General features: G+C 39.5%; 1 protein-coding gene across 2 annotated transcripts in view; it reads right to left on the reverse strand.

Moving 5' to 3' along the window:
• Nucleotides 1-272: 272 nt before the first annotated feature.
• LOC144786252 (meiosis-specific coiled-coil domain-containing protein MEIOC-like) overlaps nucleotides 273-22,222 on the reverse strand; it is a 262,476-nt gene continuing 240,526 nt past the window's right edge. For both annotated transcript variants that reach the window (XM_078665297.1, XM_078665298.1), the window contains exon 7: nucleotides 273-10,806. In XM_078665297.1, coding sequence (XP_078521423.1) covers nucleotides 10,526-10,806 — 281 coding nt within the window. In that variant the 3' untranslated portion in view covers nucleotides 273-10,525. The remainder of the gene's footprint in view (nucleotides 10,807-22,222) is intronic.

Raw genomic sequence — 22,222 nt, forward strand, 5'->3', positions numbered from 1 at the left:
AATTTTGTAACCTTCATATCACTGCTGTAGATACAATTCATAGGAAAATGGCTGAATGAAATTACTCGTAATGTGAATTTGGTTCTAGAGAGATCCACTATGAGCAACGTCAAACTGAGCATTCAAGTCGGAGGCGGTGGTGGGGGGCTGGGGGCATTTAAACCTTTTCAGAGAACCATACAAAAACGAGATGCATTTAAAAGATTTGATGTTTAGAAATAGTAAACCAAGTGAATAAGTGCTCAACAGAATTACAATAAACCCACAGACCATGAAATGCTAAATATTTTATTATCGATTTACGGTTTACATGTTTAACAAAATTTTATATTTGGTTAGCAATAAAAACATCATTGCTTTCAGACGCTACATCATATCTGTGTGCATTGAGTGAATCCATTTTAGCAGTTCCAACTCAGATGGGGAATTTGAAAAGATAGCACCCGAGAATGCATTCCCTATAATGAATTTAAACAAGGTACTGGTTTTGCGATGGCACTGGTTACAATAGTGGGCATGTTATACACACACACATATTTTAAGGTAACATTACATTAATTATCTGAATAATTTAACTGTCAAATAATGTAAATAGTATTCTCTAGGATATGAAAAAGCTGCTAAAATGAATGGAGACAATTACCTTGAATGTAAATTATAGAACACGGACAACAGCAGAAGGTATAGGTGCAGCTTGAAGAGCTCAATGCTACAATTTTCTGGGATGACGTGGGGATTGTTTGATAAACATGATTCTTTTAAAAGTTTCTCTTTACAAAATTGGGGTGGATAACTGCTGAACTTGAGTCACTCAATCCTTTGTCTATGTTGACACATATCATTAAGAACATTTTACAATTGCAATGCCCATTAACTGGTTTTTAATAAATCACAGTGATTTAAAGTACGTTCGTTTCTATGACCATCAGTGTTACCAAGAACACACACATTTGTTATTTCAGTGCTGTGTTTAACATCTTACATAGTCAACAGCACCAGGAACACAACACAAAATGTAGGCCAGAACAAAATAGTCATCACTATTTATTATTCAGACACAGTTATAGTTGACTGGTTAAATTATAAAAACACATCAAGCAAACATAGAAGTGCTATACATCGTATATGAAATTATAAAGGATATTCGTACAAATGTGAAATCTTTCACCGACCTTAAAACAGACTTTAGGTGCAACATCTCAATGTTCCACTTTTTACAGTTTAATCCCACTAGTATACTTCAATAAACAGTCTGACATCAGTTGGGAGACTACAATGGTGCACAAGCCTCTAAAAACAGTTCACTACATGTTCCAAACAAACAAATGTATATAGATTGTATACAAACTCCCTCCCACATAGAAAAGAACCCACAAATACACACGTAGAGGCGTACAGGCTTCACACAAAAAGAAGGGAAAACAAAAACCTGTGACATTTATTTATGGATCAAATGTGCCACATTATTGAAGAGGTAGAAGTGAAAGGTTCTTAGATTTTACTAATTATTCAGTCATTTACAGAAAACCATCAAAAGCAGATTACAAGAATGGTTTGTTATATCCAACATTTTCGACACTTTAAAACACTTTTCCGGCATTTGACTTTCCTTTGTACAACAAATGCACATCCACCAGCAATATTTTATAAGCTACGAACACCTCCTTATATTGAACTATATGAGATGTTCTGCATCAGACATTTAAAAAAAATAATAGGTATTTGAATATATTGGCAATAGACACTTGAGATATATTGATGCTTTTCAAGTGTCTTATTAAAACTATATCATCGGTGTGTCAAATTTGGCAATGTTTATAAGCATTTTATAGAAATAAAATAAAGCAAGACCACAACAATTTGCACTGAAATATTAATGATCTAAAAGATTTTTTAAGAACAGTTCTTATTTTTATGTGCCCTTTCTCAAAACACAGGCCCACAATTGTTATTCTACACAATTTCTTATAGATTTTGGCTTTGAAAACTACTAAAATAATCACAATCATGAAAATGTAAAAGATGCAGAGCACTTCATTAGCAGATTATGTTCTGTATCTTTTTTCCACACTTAACTAAATACTGAAACACATGCATGCTCTGTTTGCAGAAGAGCACTTTGTGGTAGTGTGGTAAATACTGAAATAAAGTTATGTTTGAAGGAAAGCTATTCTTCATGGCAAATCGATTCATAACTATATCTATACATTTAAACTTACAAAAATGTTGTATGCCAGGGCACTTAAACTATGCGCTTTGTAACTTTTCATTTCTACATTTGTTGTAACAGTTAGGAAAGTAACTAATAGTTTTCATACAACTGATGCTCAAAAATGAGTCAAAGAAATTTTCATAAAATGATAAATCTGAATGCAGTTGTGGAAACGCTAGTCTTGAAATGTTAATTCACTTTTGAGATCCACTTCCACCCTTTTTCTCTGCAGCCTATATCAATGATAATGTGTTGAACACTATCTTCCAAGGTTTATCATATATCCAGAATAGGTCAGCTTAAATCCATACAAGATTTTCTAAATATCCAAATAAAATAAGGTTACATTTAATGAAAAAAAGTAACCTATTTAAAGAGTCAATGGCTAGCCTGAAAATCTGGTGTGCATTTGGTCCTCTTGAGCCTATGATGAACGCCTCTGAAATAGGGGAACAAACAGCCAAATTGCAGAGACCTACCAAGCCTTGCCAGCAACCTTTCTATGGGAAAGGCCTTTGCTGATTATCATTTCAACTAATCTTTGGAATTGCATACCCTCCCACAACTACTTTATGTGCGGACTACTATATAGTGCACATTATCTTAAAAATCATTTTTAATTTTTGGGTGCTCGAAAATTTAATAGGAGCTCTTAAAGACACCGGCTGAAGACCCATTCACTTTTGCAAAATCTTTGGCACTACATTCCATAGTGAAATGAAAATATATGTGCACAGTATTATTAATATGTTTACAAGACACTGATAGTTTAAATAGATGAAAATCTGTTGTATGAAATATTTAGAAAGCATAGCTAATAAAATGCTATGATTTTAATATACTTTGTGCATGCATTACTTTTTCTCCATCTTCACAAAGAAGCCAATGCCTTCTGTCATGGCACCACTGATCCAAACTATGGAAACTAGTCTACGCTTTATATAAAAAAAAATAAAAAAAAAGAGTAGAATATCTGCTAATTATCTAAAGTATGATATTTAAGGACAAACTGATTTCACAGCAGTACGTAAGCATCCAATGCTTAGGCATTAGGTACAGCAAGCAGATATTTCCTTTGATTTATTTAAATATATAAGCTGCCAAATTATTATGCCAGACAACTAGCAATAGCATGCAAAAGTTACTATTAAACTTAAGATGTCTGAGGGGCAGTAGTAGCAAAAGCTACACTGTATTAAAAACTGACCACTTCCAAGTATTTAAGACCCTTGCTCAAGCATGCAGATGGCAGGTAACGAACTCTAAACATCCATGTTTAGAGAAGTGTTTCAATACCCAATATAAAAAAATCAGTTATGTGTCATATGTTCAACAAGTTAATGTACTTCTAATTAATGCACTTCTATGTACTTTTTTGTGTGATTTTTTACTCTTGCCAAAATCTAGTTTGAAATTTGTCTTTAATATTTATTAAGCAAACAATTTCCGACCTCTGCAGTTAATGTTGTGACTATTGTGAATTGCCTAGAACATAAGGAAATAAACATTTTGTGAAACTTATTACGTGAAATGGAAAAGACGTTTAAAAACACTAGTTCTAATCATGTTCACAGGAAAAGGGACTGGCTCTCACATGGAATGGACTGTAATACTTTCAGAAGCTGCGATCTTCGTGATATGTTCCTTTTAAACTATATACATGTTGTGTATTAAGACATAAGAAATAATGTCAGCTTTAAAATTAAGACAAAGGCTTTTCCAAAATAAATTCAAAAGTAAAGTCTACTGTTTGTCCTGTAACAGCCTATTAAAATGAGCGTTAACACCTTTATTAGTTACATGGTCCTGATACACCTTGCATTTTAATAAAGCATATTTATGAAAATAAATATAATACAAAGATACAATATGCTTATTTGGCCCTGTTTAGTCAACATAAAAGTATAAATCGAGCCCCTTCAAAAAAGTAACTTTTACAGGACTCACTACTAATTGCTTCTCCTCCCAAGTCAGGCCTAGGGCACCATTGTTGAGGAGCTCTCTGTTGGGTTTCCAATGACATGCTTAAACTCACTCCAATATTTCATAAGAAATTCCTAATTCATGCTCAAAAAAGTAGCACACCAAAACAATTAGTTGAAACCATGCAACAAGTGCATCCTTTGGAAATAAACACATCCAACCATCATTTCAGACATCATTTGGCTACAAATATGACACTTGTCAAACTGAAATTTACAACCATCTCAGCACAATTTTTGCACTTTCCATTACCGTACAAAACATTTTTCAGTTTACCTTGGGACTGTAGATTAGCCAAGGATAGAAAACCTATGTTTCATTGATATAGGAAAAACCCAACAAAAGCCTAGATCAATGCACAATACACTGTGTATATTCTTAGTGTGAATATATAACTGATTTGTTTGCAAATATATCTCTGAACTCCAGAAACACTGCAGGCAGATCATAGTAATGTACATTTGTTTAAATAAAGAATGCACTATTCTATGAAAGCATTATTGGGTGTTCTGTTTGCTTAGCAACGTGTATTCCCTTTATTTTTTAAATCACACAAAAATGAAGTTATATATATTTTTTTAACGACAGCAATAAAGGCACATAGAAAAAAATGTAATAGATTAGGGTCACATGGAAATAACATAATAAACAAAAGGTGATTAAGATGCAATATGCCCAGTGCAGTCACTACTACAAAGCAACCGTGCAAGGCTTCAAATTCTATCCCGTAAACAGTTTTGAAAATATAAAATAATCAAAGCTACATTCAGTTAGTACACATACAATTAAATGGTATCACCATACATTTCAAATATTGTAAACGTTCTTACAGCTACTTTAATTTCAAAAACAGAATTTTTCATTCAATCACAAACACAAGTTTGACCTGAAATTTTTGTGCAAGATATTGCACACAAAAATGCACCCGTGCAAAAAACACACAGCTAAAAATATTTGAAAACATCTTGTACTAATATTGAGTAGAGTAACAGTAAGGGGGTGTTTTAATCCACTCATCTGCACTACAGATATACAAAGATAATGGGAGTTGTGCTCAGCCTTCCAGAAAAAAGAACAGTTTTGGTCACTGAAAAGGGTGCTCATGAAATCTGATTCCCTCTAACACCATCCAACTCCTGCAGACATTTGTCAAGGAGACACTTATTCTCTGTCTAGCTGGCAGTTATTTGATAACAGCAGGGATAAGCTATTCCTCCTCCTGCGCAGTAAAGCACTCAACAAACTTGGTATAGCTATAGTTTATGATGGCACAATATGTTAATATGAACTTCTTCCTAGTATGAGATCTTCCAAACAGATGACACGGGTACCTTTGTCTTGTTAGGACCACTAAAGGTTTGAAAAAAACAAATTCTCAGTGACAGAAACAATTAATAAAGTTATTTATGTCGCTGTGGATGCAAACAATTGCTTCATTATAAGAAGAATTGGGATCGCTAAGAAAAAGCAAAAGGAGTAGCCCTGAAAACATTCTTGATGAAGGTAATGGATTATATCTGGGTACAACTACCAGGTGTTCCAAAAAAGCTAAGATTGTCAGGAAGAACAATTCAGCACTGTAACATTTTGACAAAGCAACAGATTCTGAAAAACATATTAATGGAAGGTTTTTTGGAGTAGGAGACTGTAAAACAGTAGAACAATGAATCGGGTGACAGAAATTTCACTGTAAACAAAGATCATGGGCACTTTATTTGTGAAGAGATTGTTTAACACCTTAGGAGCTAGTAAACAAACCTCCCCAGTGCTGCGCTGTCCATTATCCAGTGCTGAACTGGACGTCCAGCGGTCGCACGCAGCACTGGGGAGGTAGTGCCCGTGACGACCGTTGGCCGACGGCAGCACCTAAAGGGTTAATAGAAGTAAACAGACATGTATTATCTTATTCCAAATTGAAACACCCAGGTCCAAATTTCAGTTGCGTTGCATTAAGGGGCATAAGGAATAGCTACTTACTTGTGGTTGCCATGAAAAGAGGTTTCTGTTTTGCAATGTTTTACACCACATATAGAGTGAAATTAATTTCCATTAAGGAACTGTTAAAATCTGCATAGACCCCGGAATGCCTTTGGAAGAACTATTTAGGAAAACTATTCAAACTCTTACACCTAGCCCTGCCACCACCTACTCATCAAGGAATAAACAATGTCAAGCTTTTGGAAACTACGTGGCTGTGGCGATCATTTTGTTTAGTTGTTTGAGATAGTAAATACATTTAGCAGCAATTAATATAAATACACATGTATTTATCAGTATCAGAGATAAGCAGCTTGTACAGTCTCTGCTATCCCAGCATTTATGAAGATGAGCTTTTGATTGTCAAAATGACCACTGCTCATTATTGACCTGTTTTCGCTAAACACAATCACAGCGAAGACCAATAAACAAGAGTTGACCTGTCTCAAATATATCAAGTCATACAAGAAATATAACTGCTTTTCTGAACCTTAATTTAAAGCATCAGCATTTCTTTCTACTCTTTTCAGCTTTACACTTACAAACAGCATAACAAATATAATCAAAAAGCTAATGGATGTGACCTCCAATGTAGGTAAAAGGCACATTGCTTGACTTAAATGAAGCCTTTGTTTTGTTCAGGAGTCTGAGTTTAATCCAGTACAGTTAACCATTGAGCGTATTAAGTTGTTGTTTGCTTAACATATGAGGTAAAAACATTTTAACATAAATCCTACATGCATGACTTAAGTGCATTACTCAATGCACACCTTTAGATTTATTATATAAAAAACAACTCTGCTGAAGCGTAAGTACTTGTGCTTCCATTATGGCACAATGAGAGATTCATTTTGAAACTGTGATATCGTTAGGGGATTTAGACATGTTAATACCATTAAAAAAAGGAGTTGACCAATTGAGAATACTGAGAAAATTAGATAACTCAGAAAATTAGATAACTGACAGACTTAAAAGACCAAAAATTAATTTGGAAGCCCCACATACTTTTTAAAGTCACCAGGAGAATGTTCATTTGTGAAACATAATATATTCAATAATGCTCAGTGTAAGAATACTGCTAATAGTTCCAAGAAGAGTGCAAATTATAGGCAAATCACAAACACATGGGGTGGAATGAATTTAGGGAGCACAGTTGAGCCATCAAAAAATAAAATTAGGTTGGCAGAAATTTTTGGTTACAACAAGTAAAAAGGCCATAAACCTAAATGAATGATAAAATGTTTAAGAAAAAGGTCTACTATCTTTGAAGTCCATTTATGGATGACCCATTTAACTGGGTATGAGGATTGTTTCTTTAAGATGCACTTGCAATGAAAAAAACAATTTGAAATCAAATCGATCTCTTTAAAATGGTGGACAGTGATGGGTGAAGCAGTGCAAGAACTGAATTGATAGAGGTTTTGGAGAGAAAACAGACTAGTTGCCCAATTTGGAACCCCAAAATCATCTTTGGCATTGCAGAGTTCTTCAAATTGAGATACATCTAGATGCCTTATTAACTCTTCAAAAGCCACTGGTAAATGCTGCCTAATTCCAAACTATGGTATTCCTCAAATTTGTAGGAAATGTAATAAAGTAGTTGTTCATTACAACAGATTACAAAGGTAATGGTCATTTTAAAATACTCAACCATGAAATATTTCTATAAGATACATTGGGTTCATTATGAGTAAATACAATAATGATAACAGAGTTAACCACACTAAAAACTGTTTAATGCTGATGTAGAAATGTAACTCTGTGTGTAATAAACTATCCTTATGTTTCATATTGTTATATAGAACTATTATTCAAAGTATTTATGCTGGAAAAAAGCATCTTAAGTAAATATGTGCAGATCTGTGCACACATTTTTTATCAATATACTTCAATACAACCAACACAATAAATATTCCCTATCACAAACTCCTAATCTGGGTGAGAAATAGTCTGCTTTCTTAAATTCCCAAAATGAAGGTAAAATAAAATAAAATGTTTTGTTGTTTGAACAAAATGAATTGTCTTACATCATTAGTTGCCATAGTGGTTGTCTAAGGGAAAAGCTGACGATTGACTGGATAAGATAAGTAACACATTTAATTTGGCCGATCTGGCAGCACATCTTACAACTTTAAGCAGTGACCTGCTCAGAAATTTGAGAAGGCTAAGCAATCCCTAGGTTTAAAGGCAGTGAGCTTATACTTTTGAGGCACTTTTTTTTCTTTTTTTTAGGAGATGAGGGTCAGACGGATGTAAAAAAATGACACTTTCCTAAACTCTGAGCTTAAAATACAAGTTAAATCTTAGAAGTGCTCACACTGTATGACGATTTTAAGACAGTATAGGATAGGCATGAAGAAGGGTTTGAAAATGCAAAGGAACTTTGCCACTCTGCTATACGACTCTGAAGAGATCAAAGTTGTGAGTACCATGAACATGAATACTTTTTAAATATACGAAGAGCCAAATCATTTCAACTATTTCTTGAGAAGAGAAAGAGGTCTCAGGTTCAGTAATTTTGAGACTTTTGAGCATTGGAGAGAAGTCTAAATGCTGGCGGCTGAAACTGATGAGGGCAAATATCTTGGGTATAAAGGATGCAAGAAACGATAATCCACACTAGGAATGGGCAGAACTGTATTTCAGTACAGTAGAAAATAAAATAACCCCTTGATGAACCATCGCATCAGAAATATGCAGCAACAGGCAGAACAGAAAAAAGAAAGAATAGATAGTATCATTTATCTGAACATATAAGACTTCCTAAAAAAATGAATGTTTATCTTGTTAGGAGGCTGGGCACAAAAACCACTATCTTGAAAGCTACACTACAGAATACTACCTTTTGTGCTATGAAAAGGAAATGTACAATATTAATCTCCTATTATCTTGCAGCCAGTTTTTTCTCTCCAATTTTACAGTAATTGTAAAAAAAAAGAAAAAAAACACAAAAAAAAACAGTTTTCATGATCAACTGATTTTTGTCCAAAAATACATACAATTTCTAAAGTACTATAGCAACAATATCAAATACTTTACCTACTTGAGGTTGAAAATTATTGACTTTCTTGAAGTCATTTTAAAAAATTTGCTTTGACTCACCATATAGAAATTAAGACATTAACACCATAATATCAAGACATGTGAGACATCAATCATTTAAGCTATTCAGTCTTTTTTCTTGACCCTTGTGGTGATAATCATATTCCTTTACAATTATTTAACACTTTGAAAATATAAACGCCAAAGAAGATGGACTGGTTATTTGGAAAATGATTGTTTAAAACAGTCCCAAATTAAGACAACTGTAAAAGCGGTAAAATACTCATTTAGTGTTACCAGAAGAAAGCGAGCAAGGATGTCATTTTCTAATATCCCATTCTGTACATTCACATTAACACATAACACTTGTGATTGTCTAAGCCACAGGATGAACACCAGATGTAGAAATTAAATACATTGAACTCTTGTTAACCTAAAACACACTGGTTAAAACTGCTTTGGTAATCTAGGAGAGTTAGCCTTTTGAAAATACTTTGCAAACCACTTCCCTCCCATCCCAAATTCTGTATGTTATTTATTTATATATAGACTATACACATTTCCTGAGTATTGTTACATTATATTAGTGGGAAGGTTTGGCAATAATCTAAATGTATATTTATATATGTATATTTATATATATTAATAACCTGGCCCTTTAAATAAAATATTTATTCAAAACACTAAAATAAATAGGGAATGTTTCTGAAAACGATAGTACCATAATCTATTAATAAGCATATAATTCTGAATAAGTGCATACTATGTTAAACAGATATTCTTGTGGCAATATTACATCTAAATGCCAATCCTGAGAGACATTCTTTTAATCACCTGATAACTAAGACTTAATGAAATACTCCTACAAACGGCTTTTAATACAAACCCATTTGATGTATATAAAAAAAAGTATATTTGCCACACGGAACACACTACACCACTTGAGTTTAGCTCTGATTAACCACTTGAGTTTAGCTCTGATTAACCAATCACAAAAGCAAACCAGAAAGAGTATTTGGGATGCAAAACAGATATTCCAAGACATCCTAATATAGAATGGTCAAAAAATACAAAGTGCAGAACAAACGAGTTGGGAAAGAGAATTTTGTTAGAAAGACAGAGCTAAGCAGCGTATGCTCAATTTGCAAATTAGTATATTCATTTTATAGACTGCACACTCAAAATGTGTAATTTGTAAACCACATACTTTGCGCTGTGAAAACAAAGCTCCATGACTATCATTTGTGGTATTCCACCTAACCGTAGTCAGTTCAACATTTTCTACTGTACAAATGAGGTCCTCCATTAATTTCATGCATGGTTTCTTGCATCCTTGCATGGTTCGGACTGTTCTTCGTTATTCTGTTTTTTGCATTCATTGTGGACACGTTCTGCATTCAAGTCCAATGCACTGCTATCAATAACCCATCCGAGACACAACTCCTTCAAAGCTCTTTCCACATCTTCTTGTTTCACAGGAGTAGTCAAAGAGGTTTTCGGTAAGGTCATTTGGAGGGCACACCAGAGTGCTGTACGTGCCTTGCGAGTTGAAACAACTAGCTCTTTAATAGCTGCAGCTAATCCAAGGACATCTAGGGGCAATAAGGTAGAAAGAACTATCAAAAAGTTGCACAATATTAATACAAATGATTGTTCTACACAAATGACTTAATATGACAGGCAAATTTGGAGCACAAGTTTTAAAGGAAATTCAGGTATCCTTTACAAAATCATGTTTTTTTTGCGTTAATCGTGGCAAATAGGTAACTGATAACATTAATACAAGTACACTTGACCACTAATTTTCAAATTAAGAATTGTCAGTTATTGCACTTTAACAGCTAGAAACATAACCTCTATTCTGCTAAAGAGCAGCTGCATATGCCATAAGTTGTCCTATGTGTGCGTTAGATGATATCAGAAGGGCAGTTGTTTGTTAAGTACACACAAATTTTACTTTATATTAACAAGCAATCGCTAAGTCAATAGGTCTTGCCTGTGACACCTATGTTTTCCACATGTCAGCTGCAAACGCGCGAAGGTATGGTGGCCATACTGGAATGATTGTTCTTACAAAGAAAAACTACTAAAATACGGTCATTGTGAGTGCTTACACATGGGCATTCGACGCAAAACTATTTCTCCTTTGCTTTAGGAGAAATCACTCAATGACGTTTACTATGCAAGCTTTTGCATCCACAGTAGCCATATTTGAATGACATTTCGAAAAACAAACTTTTCCAAAATGGCCACATGGCAGCTGTGTGCATAGTGGCAATCTTTAAATGATTTTCTTTTGTTTACCATAAGAAGAATAACTCAAAGATGTTTATCAACCAAACATGCACACTTGCTGCCATTTTGAAACAGTTTTAAAGTGACCGGCAACCAATACAGCAGGGGGCAGTGCTCAGAGTGTGAGAGCTCTAGGGAGGCAAGTGGTCGCTGTGAAGCAAGAGATTAATTTTTAAGGCTAGAGAGAAAGATAGAAGTCACTCGTACTGCAATGCAAGGTCCGACAGTAAAGGAAGGCTACAGGTCATCCAATCAAAACAGTGGGAGATTAAAATGCTCAGTGGGCAGGCCCAACAATAGGGAAGAAAGCCTTCAGAGCAGGAGCATGGCAGTTAAATAGACAAGAAAATCATAGAACTAAAAGCCCGCTTTAAGTTTTTAATGGATATAAAAGGTCCATAGGCATGATCTAAATACAACTAATACATTAAAGTGCAGTTAAGGGAGAGCGATTAATTGTGAAATTCAGGTATAACTGTTCCAATCTACCTTATAAATACACACTTTCTTGCACATGTTTCTGCAGAGCTTCAAGTAGGCCTGGGCGGTAAATTCCGTTCCGCTCACGGAATTTGGGTAATTTCGCGTTCTGCGGATAATGCGAAATTACCCAAAATTCTGCGTTCCGTGACTTTGCGGAATCTTTTGCTTGTTCGCGTTCTCAAAATGTGTGTTCGCGAGATATTTCCCCCGGAGCACGCAAACAGCAATTGCGAACAGGAAAAAAGCATCGCAAACAAGCAATTCCGCGTGTTCGCGGAATCTCTGCGTGTTCGCGGAGATTTTTTAACGTTTCGCGGAAATTTGCGTAACGCAATTAAGCAAATTCCACCCTCCCCTAGCTTCAAGCTTCATGCCACTTTGTAAGGTATAGTTAGTCTAATATGAAGCCCGTGCTATTCAAACAATGCATCAAAGGTATACTATTCCTGTTGACTAGAGTGCAAGTACTTGCTTTGGGCTTAGGTAGATGATGCAATTTAGGAAGTGAAAATGATACTCAACAAGGATGTAGTAAAAACTCAGTATTCAACACTATTATTATATTTATTATTTTCTATGGTGCAGAAGTTAATGTAAAGCTTAGACATGATTTGCTGATAAACACGCTTTTTGATGACTTTCACTGCACTTCAAATAGTCTATATGCAATCAGGACTCTGTTTTGAAAGCGGAGATTGACATAGCCAATTAGAAATCCTTGAATAGTGGCACTATCATCTGCGTGCATTGTACGTTCTGTGTTACAGACATGAAGCAGACAGGCAATGTGTACGTTTATTGGCGTGTGTTGGGTATACTCAGCAAATGCGGCTAATAGCTTTTAATGCCCAACAGGCTAGGGACACTAAATCTGTCGCCCCCTTTTGCATCCTTCTCTTTGGTTCTTGTTCATAAACAAGTGGTGAGCAATTACCAGCAGCTAAAGTCTTCTGCACCAAGGGCATTAACCACTGTAAATATCCCCAGCAGAGGAAATTAAATGTATTTGTCCACTATTCAAGTCCCAAAACTTGTTGATTAAAAATAGCATTACATCTCGAACACATTAATTGAAATAGCTGAGAACCAGTTTGCCTATAAAGAAAATTAGAGTACTTACAACCTACCTACATTAAATCACAAACTAGAGAACTACTGATTAACACCACACTCTCCAATATGCATGCTAAACATTACTCAAAACAAATTAAAATATACCAAACTCATTTAAATGAAAACGAACCAACAGAGTACCTAAGTGCTATTTTCAAAGGAGCAGACTGGTAGGACATAAGAAATATAGGCTGTATTCACAGCATTTTCTCGGCACACACTAGTTTAACTAGACATTCTAAAGAATCCTAATCCTTGACAAAGCTGGTACACAATTCAAACATTCTTTCCGGCTATGAATAAGAGAGGGGTTATGGTTTTCCAGTTTCATATATCCATCTATAAACATTTTTCTACATTTAAGGTTATTAGAAATTTGTCCGCAGGTACTACGTGTTCAACTACATAAAGTCAAGACACCCATCAGGCGCCAACACCAGGCGTGCAACGCCAAATCCCTGCCAGGGAACTGGGTCGTTCGCCCGGGGACCCCATTTCCTGGGGCCTTTTGTTTTTTAAAAGGGAGGTGGTGTATGTGGTCTCCCTATTGGAGCCTCTAGTAGCCCAAGGGACCCCATTCCCCTGGGGCCTTACGGTAATTGTAGGGGAGGGAGGGGGAGTGTGTGTGTGACCCACCTACCACAGAAGGCCCCAGGGACCCAATCCATGGGGCCATACATTAATCATAGGGGATTGGGGCGTGTGGCTCTTCCCTCTCCCAATCTTAGGAGGCTCTGGGAACCTAATCCTCCAGAGCCAAAACATTTATTTTAGGGGAACGTGCATTCCAACACCTTAGCCCTAATGGGCCCTGTGGACCACGTCACCTGGGGCCAAAGAATAAAAATAAGGTGGGGGCCTGGCTCCCCCCTCCTGAGTTATAAGGGGTTTGATGACCCCATTCCCCAGAGCCAAAAGGTTATTTTAGGAGAAATTAGCGTATTTCCCTCCCCTATCCCAAATGGGCCCTATCCCCCCGAGGCCCACACTAATAATAGGGGATGGGGGGTGCGAGGCCCCCTCGCCCCAAGCTTTAAGAGGCCCTATTGACCCCATCTCCCTAGCCTTTCAGTGTAAGTTGGTACCCCCACATATCACTGGGGGCCACAGGCAGGGAAACAAAATGTACTTCCACCCAGCCGGAGCATTTCTCAAAGCTCGCACCAGGTTGGGACACACTTCTGTAACTGTCTGCGTCCTGCAGACAGGGAAAAGTATGGTGCACCGGGGAGGGATCTCTGGGACACAGGTAAAGACCGGGCCTTGGGGATGATGTACTTGAGTCCTTGTAAGGCTCGGGGAGGGGGGCTGCGCACCCTTCACCCATCTATTATATGGACCCAGGAGATGAGGTCTCCCTGAACTATTTGGGCTTTGAGAAGGGTGATGGGTGCCACCCTCCCTTTAATCTAATAGATCTGGTCCCAGGATAGGGCCACTGGGACTGCTACAGGCTTGAGGAGGTGGCCCACAGGTCCCCACCACCTTACAATTTGGCCTGGGGTCCATCTATGGTTCAGGGATGGGGCGAATGCCGATTCAAAATGTAGATGAACTTTCTATTTTTTTTTATTAGTTGCGATCGCACGTGTCCCGCTGTTTTTTTAATCTTTTTTCTATGATAATGATTTTAGATATAATTTTAGCCCCCCGGGGGTGGCAGGGCGAGGGTACAGGGTATCCTTACCCTGCCTCTTCATATTAGGTTTCTGTCTTATCTTCAGGAAAGGGAACAAAGCCCAAGTCTTGTAATGGCTGCCTGCACTTTCCCCTCATGTTCCAGACAGCCAATCAGAGCGTTGTTCCTGCAGGAGCAGGATGGCTCATGGGTAACTGGGCCAATCAGGAGGCTTTTATTTTTTTTAATTCGGCACGAGGGACTCTTGTGAAAGTCCCTTGAACCCAACTGTCCAGATATATATAATTATATTTGATCATTAATATCTCACAAACTAGTAAATTAATTTTCACCAGATCAGTTCCGCTTCCTGACAAATTTAGCATAATTCCATTCAGCAGTTTTGCAGTAGTGCTGCTCAAATAAGTCCATGGAAAAATGCATGGGGATTGTGTGTTTTAGGACCTCCGTTTCTAATTCCCTTCTGCTTGGCGGATCATCCCGAAACGTTCCATGCACAAACAAAACAAAAAGTAGCACATTTTGGAAACTTTTGTGAAGATTTGACAAACGGTGCCAAAGTCATTAGCAAAACATGATCCTAACTAAACTATCCAGTGGAGATTGGCAGTGGGAGATATATATATTACCTACTGGTGCTCACCAGTAGGTAGTTATAGTTAGGACCTATTTTCAATAGGAAATCCGCAACATTCTATTTGGAATAACTTTGACGCCGGTTGACAAATCTTAACGAAATTTTCAAAACTAATGGCCAGCTCCTATCCACTCCTATCCTGAAAGTCTCGGGGTGATTCGTGAAGCGGGGGCCGAGAAAAAAGGGGGATCCCAAAACATGTTTTCCCATACAATTTTCCATAGGAACCGTTCATTGATTCATACAGCCCGAATTGCTAAACGGAATTACACCAAATTTGGCAAAGAGGTAGTCCTTGGTTCAGACTCGTGCCTTTTGCTTAAATGGTGTAAATCCATTCAGTAGTTCCTGAGAAAACCACAATTAAAAGTACATATATATCTATGGCCGCGGTGGATTCGCGCACCCTAAGCGCACCCTGCTGTGCACAAGCTGTATTCTAATTGGCTGTCAACACTCCAAATCAGGAAGTGTTGGCAGCCATCTTGTGCCTCTGTAGAACCGAGGCACAAGAAACCTATAAAAAAAATCGTGCAAAACGCGAAAAGGGGGCAGGGTAGAAACACCCTGACCCCCTAGGCATGTTCAGGCGGTCCCACAAGGGCTCCCAAGGCCCTAATTTATTTTAATTTTTTTAATCTGCAACCTGCCGATCAACAACAAAAAAAAAAAAAAACAAAGCGAGAGCTCCCTTGCTTCAATGCTAATTAGCCCCCGGGGGGGGGGGGGGCAAATCCCAGGGGCATGATGAAAAAAAGTATGGGGGGCCCAATCCCCCCACACTGCCCCGGGGACCGCCACCCCCCCCCCCGGGGCTTTTAACACAATATAGGCGTGGGACTCACGGCCCCCCGCAGCCCCGGGGACGGCCACCCCCGGGGCTTCTTAAAATTTGGTGTGGGGGGCTCTCAGGCCCCCCCAGCCCTGGGGACCGCCACCCCCGGGGCTTCTTAATATTCGGTGGGGGGAGGGGCTCTCAGGTACACCCAGCCCCGGGACCGCCATCCCCGGGGCTTTTGGTAATTTTTTGGGGGGCTCTCAGGCCACTCCAGCCCCGGGGACCACCCCCTGGGCTTTAAAGTATGAATGGCGGGGGGCTCACGGCCCCCTGCGGCCCCGGGTCGACCCCCCCGGGGCTTTTTTTTTTTTTTTTAAATACCCTGTGTGGGGGGGGGGCTCAAGCCAGTTCCCCGGGGCACTGAATATTCAAATTGGGGGGTCCGTGACGGACCCCCCAGCCCCGGGGACCAACACCCCCCAGGGCTTTGTAAAATGTGGGAGGAGGCCGTGCGGCCCCCCTCCTGGAGCCTTGGCCACCCCCGGGACACTGCGGTTTGCAATGACAGGACGGGAGACTCGCAGCTCCCACCCTGTCATTGCAAACTGCTTTGCTACTTGGAAGAGACAGCAGGAAACCTGCTCTCTCTGCCAAATAGCAAAGCAGATTGCTTTTCCACACGGAGAGCAGCATGTTAGCCCCTCCCCATGTGGAAAAGCAATGCCGGCTCCCGCAGGTTGCGGGGAGCCGCCTGGGACCATGGGGGGATTTGGGACCCCACCCACGGTACCCAAAGGAGAGGGCCAGCCCTGGGGGATGGGGTCCCCGGGGCTACAAGGGGCCCGGGAGGGGGGCCACGCGGCCCCACTCCCAAAAAGGAAAAAAAACTACAAAAAAAAGATATAGAAAGGCCGGCCCGGGGCCAATTAAGGCCTCGGGAGTGGGGCCACGCGGCCCCTTTCCACTTTAAAAAGATGTTTTAAAAAAAATTAGGGGGCTGTTGTCCCTAGGGCCAAAACAATAGAAAAAGAAGGGGGCTGTGTATTTAAAAAGATTAAAATAAAAAAAAGACCGGCATCGCGCCGGAGGCCACGCCCCCTCCTTTCATCACTCTGCAAAGGCGCCCCCTGGCGCGTTTGCAGAGGGACAACGAATTCCCCTTCAATACTGGGGGCCAACTAGCCCACCAGGAACCTCCAGGATGCGCCAGGGGGCTGCGTTGGAGAGAGGTGTTCTGAGACCATGCCCCTTTTTACACCTCTCTGCAATGCAGCTCCGTGGCGCTTACTGGAGGTACCTGGTGGGCTAGTTGGCCCCCAGGGGACCTCAGGTTTCAAGGGGACTTAATCCCCCAACTTAAAACACGCCATTAACCTTTACATTTTGTTCAGTGAATTTTCTAAGGAGTTTTTGTTGAAATGTAAAGTAAGATTATTATGATTCCCAACTGTAAGGCCGCTTTAACGTATATTTTTATAGGGAATTTCTACGTTTATTTGTGTAAAGTAAGATGTCAATTGCCGTGGACAGAGTGGGGTTGGTTGCAGGGCCTGGCCTGTGGCCAGTTCTTGGGTCCAATCCCCATGAGGGCCACAGCGATTCTCTAGAGGGACGCTCTCAGTGTCATGGTGGATACACAGAATCACAAACAAATGTTTTTTTAAATCTACTTTGACCACGTGTGGGGACCATCCCAAACAAGGCAGAGGGGTTCAGGGTACTCCTACACTGGTCCCTTTTTATTGTATTTTCTAGGACCCTGGGACAGAGTCCCCAAGTCCTAAGATGGTGGTAGTAACTTTTCTTTCCGGCTGTGGCCAGCCAATCAATGTGCGGTTGACCTCGCAGATCCACCACAGTTAATCACGCCCACCCAATCAACACAGGAGGATTAGCGAATATTGGTGAAAATAAATAAATAAACATATAGTAGTAGTAGTAGTAGAAAAGCTTTATTTGATTTCACAAAAATATAAAATCATAAAAGCAACAATTTATTCGTAAAATCATACAATCCCGTGAATTACAGATGAGAACAATAAATAAATCCATAAAAAGTTTTAAGAAAAGATTAAACATTTTCTTTTCCTCAAGATACTTTTTAAAAAACATGTCATTATTCCAACACAGTATACATCATTTAAGGATTGTAGGAACAATAGAGCCGGGCGACATTGACGCCATGAACCTTGTTTTTTTAAGAATGGTTTGATCCATCTGTTCCTTTCTACTGAATAAAATTTACAAAAACATATTACGTGCAGTGTAGATTGGTCTGAAAGGTTGTCGCACGGGCATTTACAGAGCATTCTGGACCAATCGTTTACTTTAGGGAATGTAATTAGGTGAAAGAAATAATCACATCTAAATCTTGTCAGGATGTACCTATGTAAATGTAAATGTAGTACACTTGTAAAGCGCACAGCTGCCCCAGCAACGGGGCGTCCCGGCGCTGTATAACTCTGGGGAACCCGTCCTGGCTTTCCCTGTGGGATGGTCCCTTGCTGGGAGTCCCCAAGGTGGAGCCAGGCATCCCCGGAATTGGTGGGGCCGTTGTGGAGATTAGGCAAGCTAATGCCCAGAGTTGCCGAGTGGAACCCCTGATTAGAGTAAGCACAGAAGCGAGAATTATCGAGTCCGCTGACCAAGGTCCACGACCCTGCCGCGTCGGGAATTGAACCCTGGTCCCAGGCTGACTTCTGCTCTCAGGCCTGCCGCCTCTAACCAGTGAGCCACACTACTCCACCATCATACCCCTCCTGACACCAGACCAAATAGGGTTGGATTGAGGCTGAGACCAGGGCGAGTTCATGTTGTAATACAGTTTTTTTATTTAGTTCCACTCCTAGCCTTAGTGTTTCAAGATGGTTTCAACAAAGTAACTTTAAATCTTTCCTCGTTATGTTCTGAAGGGAGTCTGGCTTGTGATAAAACTCTGGTCTTCCCAAGTCATTTGTAAAGTTGCGTATATAGCTCAACCATCGAATCTTAGCTGCCTGATCCAATCCAATCTTTGATTATTTCTCTATTTAAAACTAAGTCAGGCGAGGTCCGGGCTCTATGCCATAGCAGTCAAGGTTGCATGCTTATCAAATCGCTAATATAGCGGATGCCCAGTTCAGAATGACAATTAAAAACAGAAGTACTTTGAGGAATAGCTAAAATAAATCTTAAAAAAGCATTTTCTACCTTTTGAATGGATGAGGTGTCATAGGCTCCCCAAACACCTGCTCTATAGATAGCTGTGCTTATACACTTAGCCTGATAAATTTTTAACAGGATTTCTGGTGGCCTTTTCCCCATTTTTTTTGTAAATATCATTAGTGCTGCCGTTGCTCTTTTAAACATTAATGTCCTGCTTCTAATAGCTGGTCCCCAGGATCCTGATTCTTCTAATACAATGCCTAAATAGGAGAATGTTTTGGTGGGTGCAATTTTCTCTTTCCCAGCGAACTTGGGACAGGATCTATTCTTGCCCCTCCCACAGGTCATAACAAAAGTGTTTTTAACATTAAGTTTCAAGCCCCTGTTGTCCATAAAATTTGTGTAAGTGTCAAGTGCCGACTGAAGGCCAATTTGTGTTCTTGCCATTAAGACAGCATCGTCGCCATACAGGAGCGATACTATTTGGTTATGGTTAACCTGGGGTGAGTCTCGTACTTTAGCCACCAGTTCTTTTACCAAATCGTTGGTAATAAGGTAAAAAGAAAAGGGGCAAGTACGCACCCTTGTCTGACTCCTCTCCTCACATGAAACGGCTTGGTACAATCACCTGTCAAACCGAATCTCACCCTGGCTGTAGCACCTGCATAGAGTTGTCTTAAAAATAATATAAGTGCCTCATCCGCCTTTAAATCCGATAAAATCTGCAATAATCGACTATAGATTACACAGTCAAAAGCAACGCTTAAGTCGAAAAACGCTGCGTATAATTTGCCTCCCTGGGCCTGAATATATTTTCCATGTAAAATGGAAAAATTTAGCACCTGCTCTACTGTGCCCCGTCCCTCCCTAAAGCCGTATTGTACTGGGCTTAATATATTAGTATCTTCCACCCATTGTTGGAGGCGATTCAAAATAACCCTGCCTGCGACTTTCATAAAGGAATTAAGCAGGGATATTGGGCGATAACATGAGGGATTATCCCGGTCCCCTTTTTTAAATATGGGGATAAATACTGACTCGGACCAGGTTTTAATGAAACCCTTCTCGCAACTAGCTTCAAGAACTCGGGTTAATAGTGGGGACCAGAGTTCGACCGCGTATTTGAATAAGTCGATCGGGGTACCATCGGGGCCCGGCGCTTTACCTCCCTTACTTTGTTTTATGGCTTCAAGTACTTCTTCGTTACTGATGTTAATTTTAATTTGCACAAATTTTCCTGGTTCCTCCTGGGTTACGGTCCTCGTATCTGCAATTTTATCTATCCCCCAGGATTGTATACTTCTGAGAAGAAGTCTATCCATAGATCTTCTGATATAGCCACCTCGATCCTTGCGCCGTCCCCAGAGCTAAAGAACGGTGCATTGACAGCTCCCCAGAAGAGTGAGCTGTCCCTCTTTAATGAGGCATCATATAAATTGGTCCAGGCCTGATCTTTGATTTTCCGCTTACATCTCTTTCTTGCTAAATTGTACTCCTTCCTGCACCTCCTGACTTCTTCAGGATCCCTCCTCGAACTTTGTAGGGCCTTTTTTAATTGGGAGAGGGCCTTTGTACAATTAGAGTCAAACCAACCGTTCATGTTCTCGTTAAAGCGGTCACCCCCATTGGTGTGGATAAAGTGGGGCTGGTGATCATCATCATCTACCTCACGATCGCCACATCCGCTCAAGTACTGTTGGCAGAGGTTCTGATTAAAATCGCCGCCCCATATGGGGATGGAGTCCTTCCCTAAGTTATCGCTTACACTCTTAAGATCCTCGTTGAGCTCACGTAACATATCACAAACTTGGCCCTTATCCAAATTATTATACATATTAATGTTGTTGTAATACTTTATTCGATAGACATTTATCATAAAAGTACAAACATACAAATATATAAAAACCAATCCATCCAAAGTACTACAATTACATCCAGAACAGCAATTAGCAATTTAAAAACGTCAAGTAAAAACAATGTATAAACAGTTAAAAAGTTTTTATACATTACCCAACAATCTAGAACGTATTATCCAAGCACCCCCCAGATATTTTGCCACCCCACAGATAATATACATTGAAACAGCGTTAGTTGTGATAATACGGAGGGCTGACCTGTGATCTTTTACACCCAACTCTCTGCATACAGGTTTCAACCATTTAGTCCTAGCAGATTTGTATGCCGAACAGGCAAACAAAAAATGGCCAAGGGTTTCTTCTGGACATTGGCAACCTGGGCATTTTAGTTCAATCCCCCCCTTAGACTTCCACCTTTCCAAAAATGTTTTAAGGGGCAGTGTGCCATACCTGAATTTCAAGAACAAGGTTCTATCTCTTGCTACTTGTATAAAATCCAAAAATGGTTCCAACTTCATAGAAGGTTTATGAATAAGAAAGTCCCCAGATTTGAGTTGTTGTTGATCTTAGATTCAACCCAATCCCAGTATAATTTCTTTACAATTTGCTTTGCAGGGGGGACTTGTGACGCCCAGGACTCCCCCAGGCCTATTGATTTTACTAATTTCTTAAGGTTGTTAAGCCACTTTATTTGGTGAGAAACATTTAGGTTTATTAACTCGTCCAACACTCGAGCATACCCTGTAAGTTCCTCGGTTCTTCTAAGGCGCACCCAGAACAACAGCGGCCTTAGTTGAACTTTGTCCGAAATCGATTTTTTACCCATATCAAAAAATAAGGGTAGCAAGGGGGTAGAGGCTGGAAGTGAGACTAAATGTCTGATAAACGTATTTTCCGCAGTTGCCAGTGCCTTAGTATTTTCAGCACCCCATAGTTCGGAGCAATAAACTGCCGAGGTCAAGGCCTTCCCTTCATAGACTACCAAGGCAGGGGCAACCGGTCTGCTAATAGAGAGGCGCTGGTTCTTTAGTATTGCACCGGACACCCTTTAAAGATTTAGTAC

Source organism: Lissotriton helveticus, chromosome 10, assembly GCF_964261635.1.
Source record: "Lissotriton helveticus chromosome 10, aLisHel1.1, whole genome shotgun sequence".
NCBI classification, from domain to species: Eukaryota; Metazoa; Chordata; class Amphibia; order Caudata; family Salamandridae; genus Lissotriton; species Lissotriton helveticus.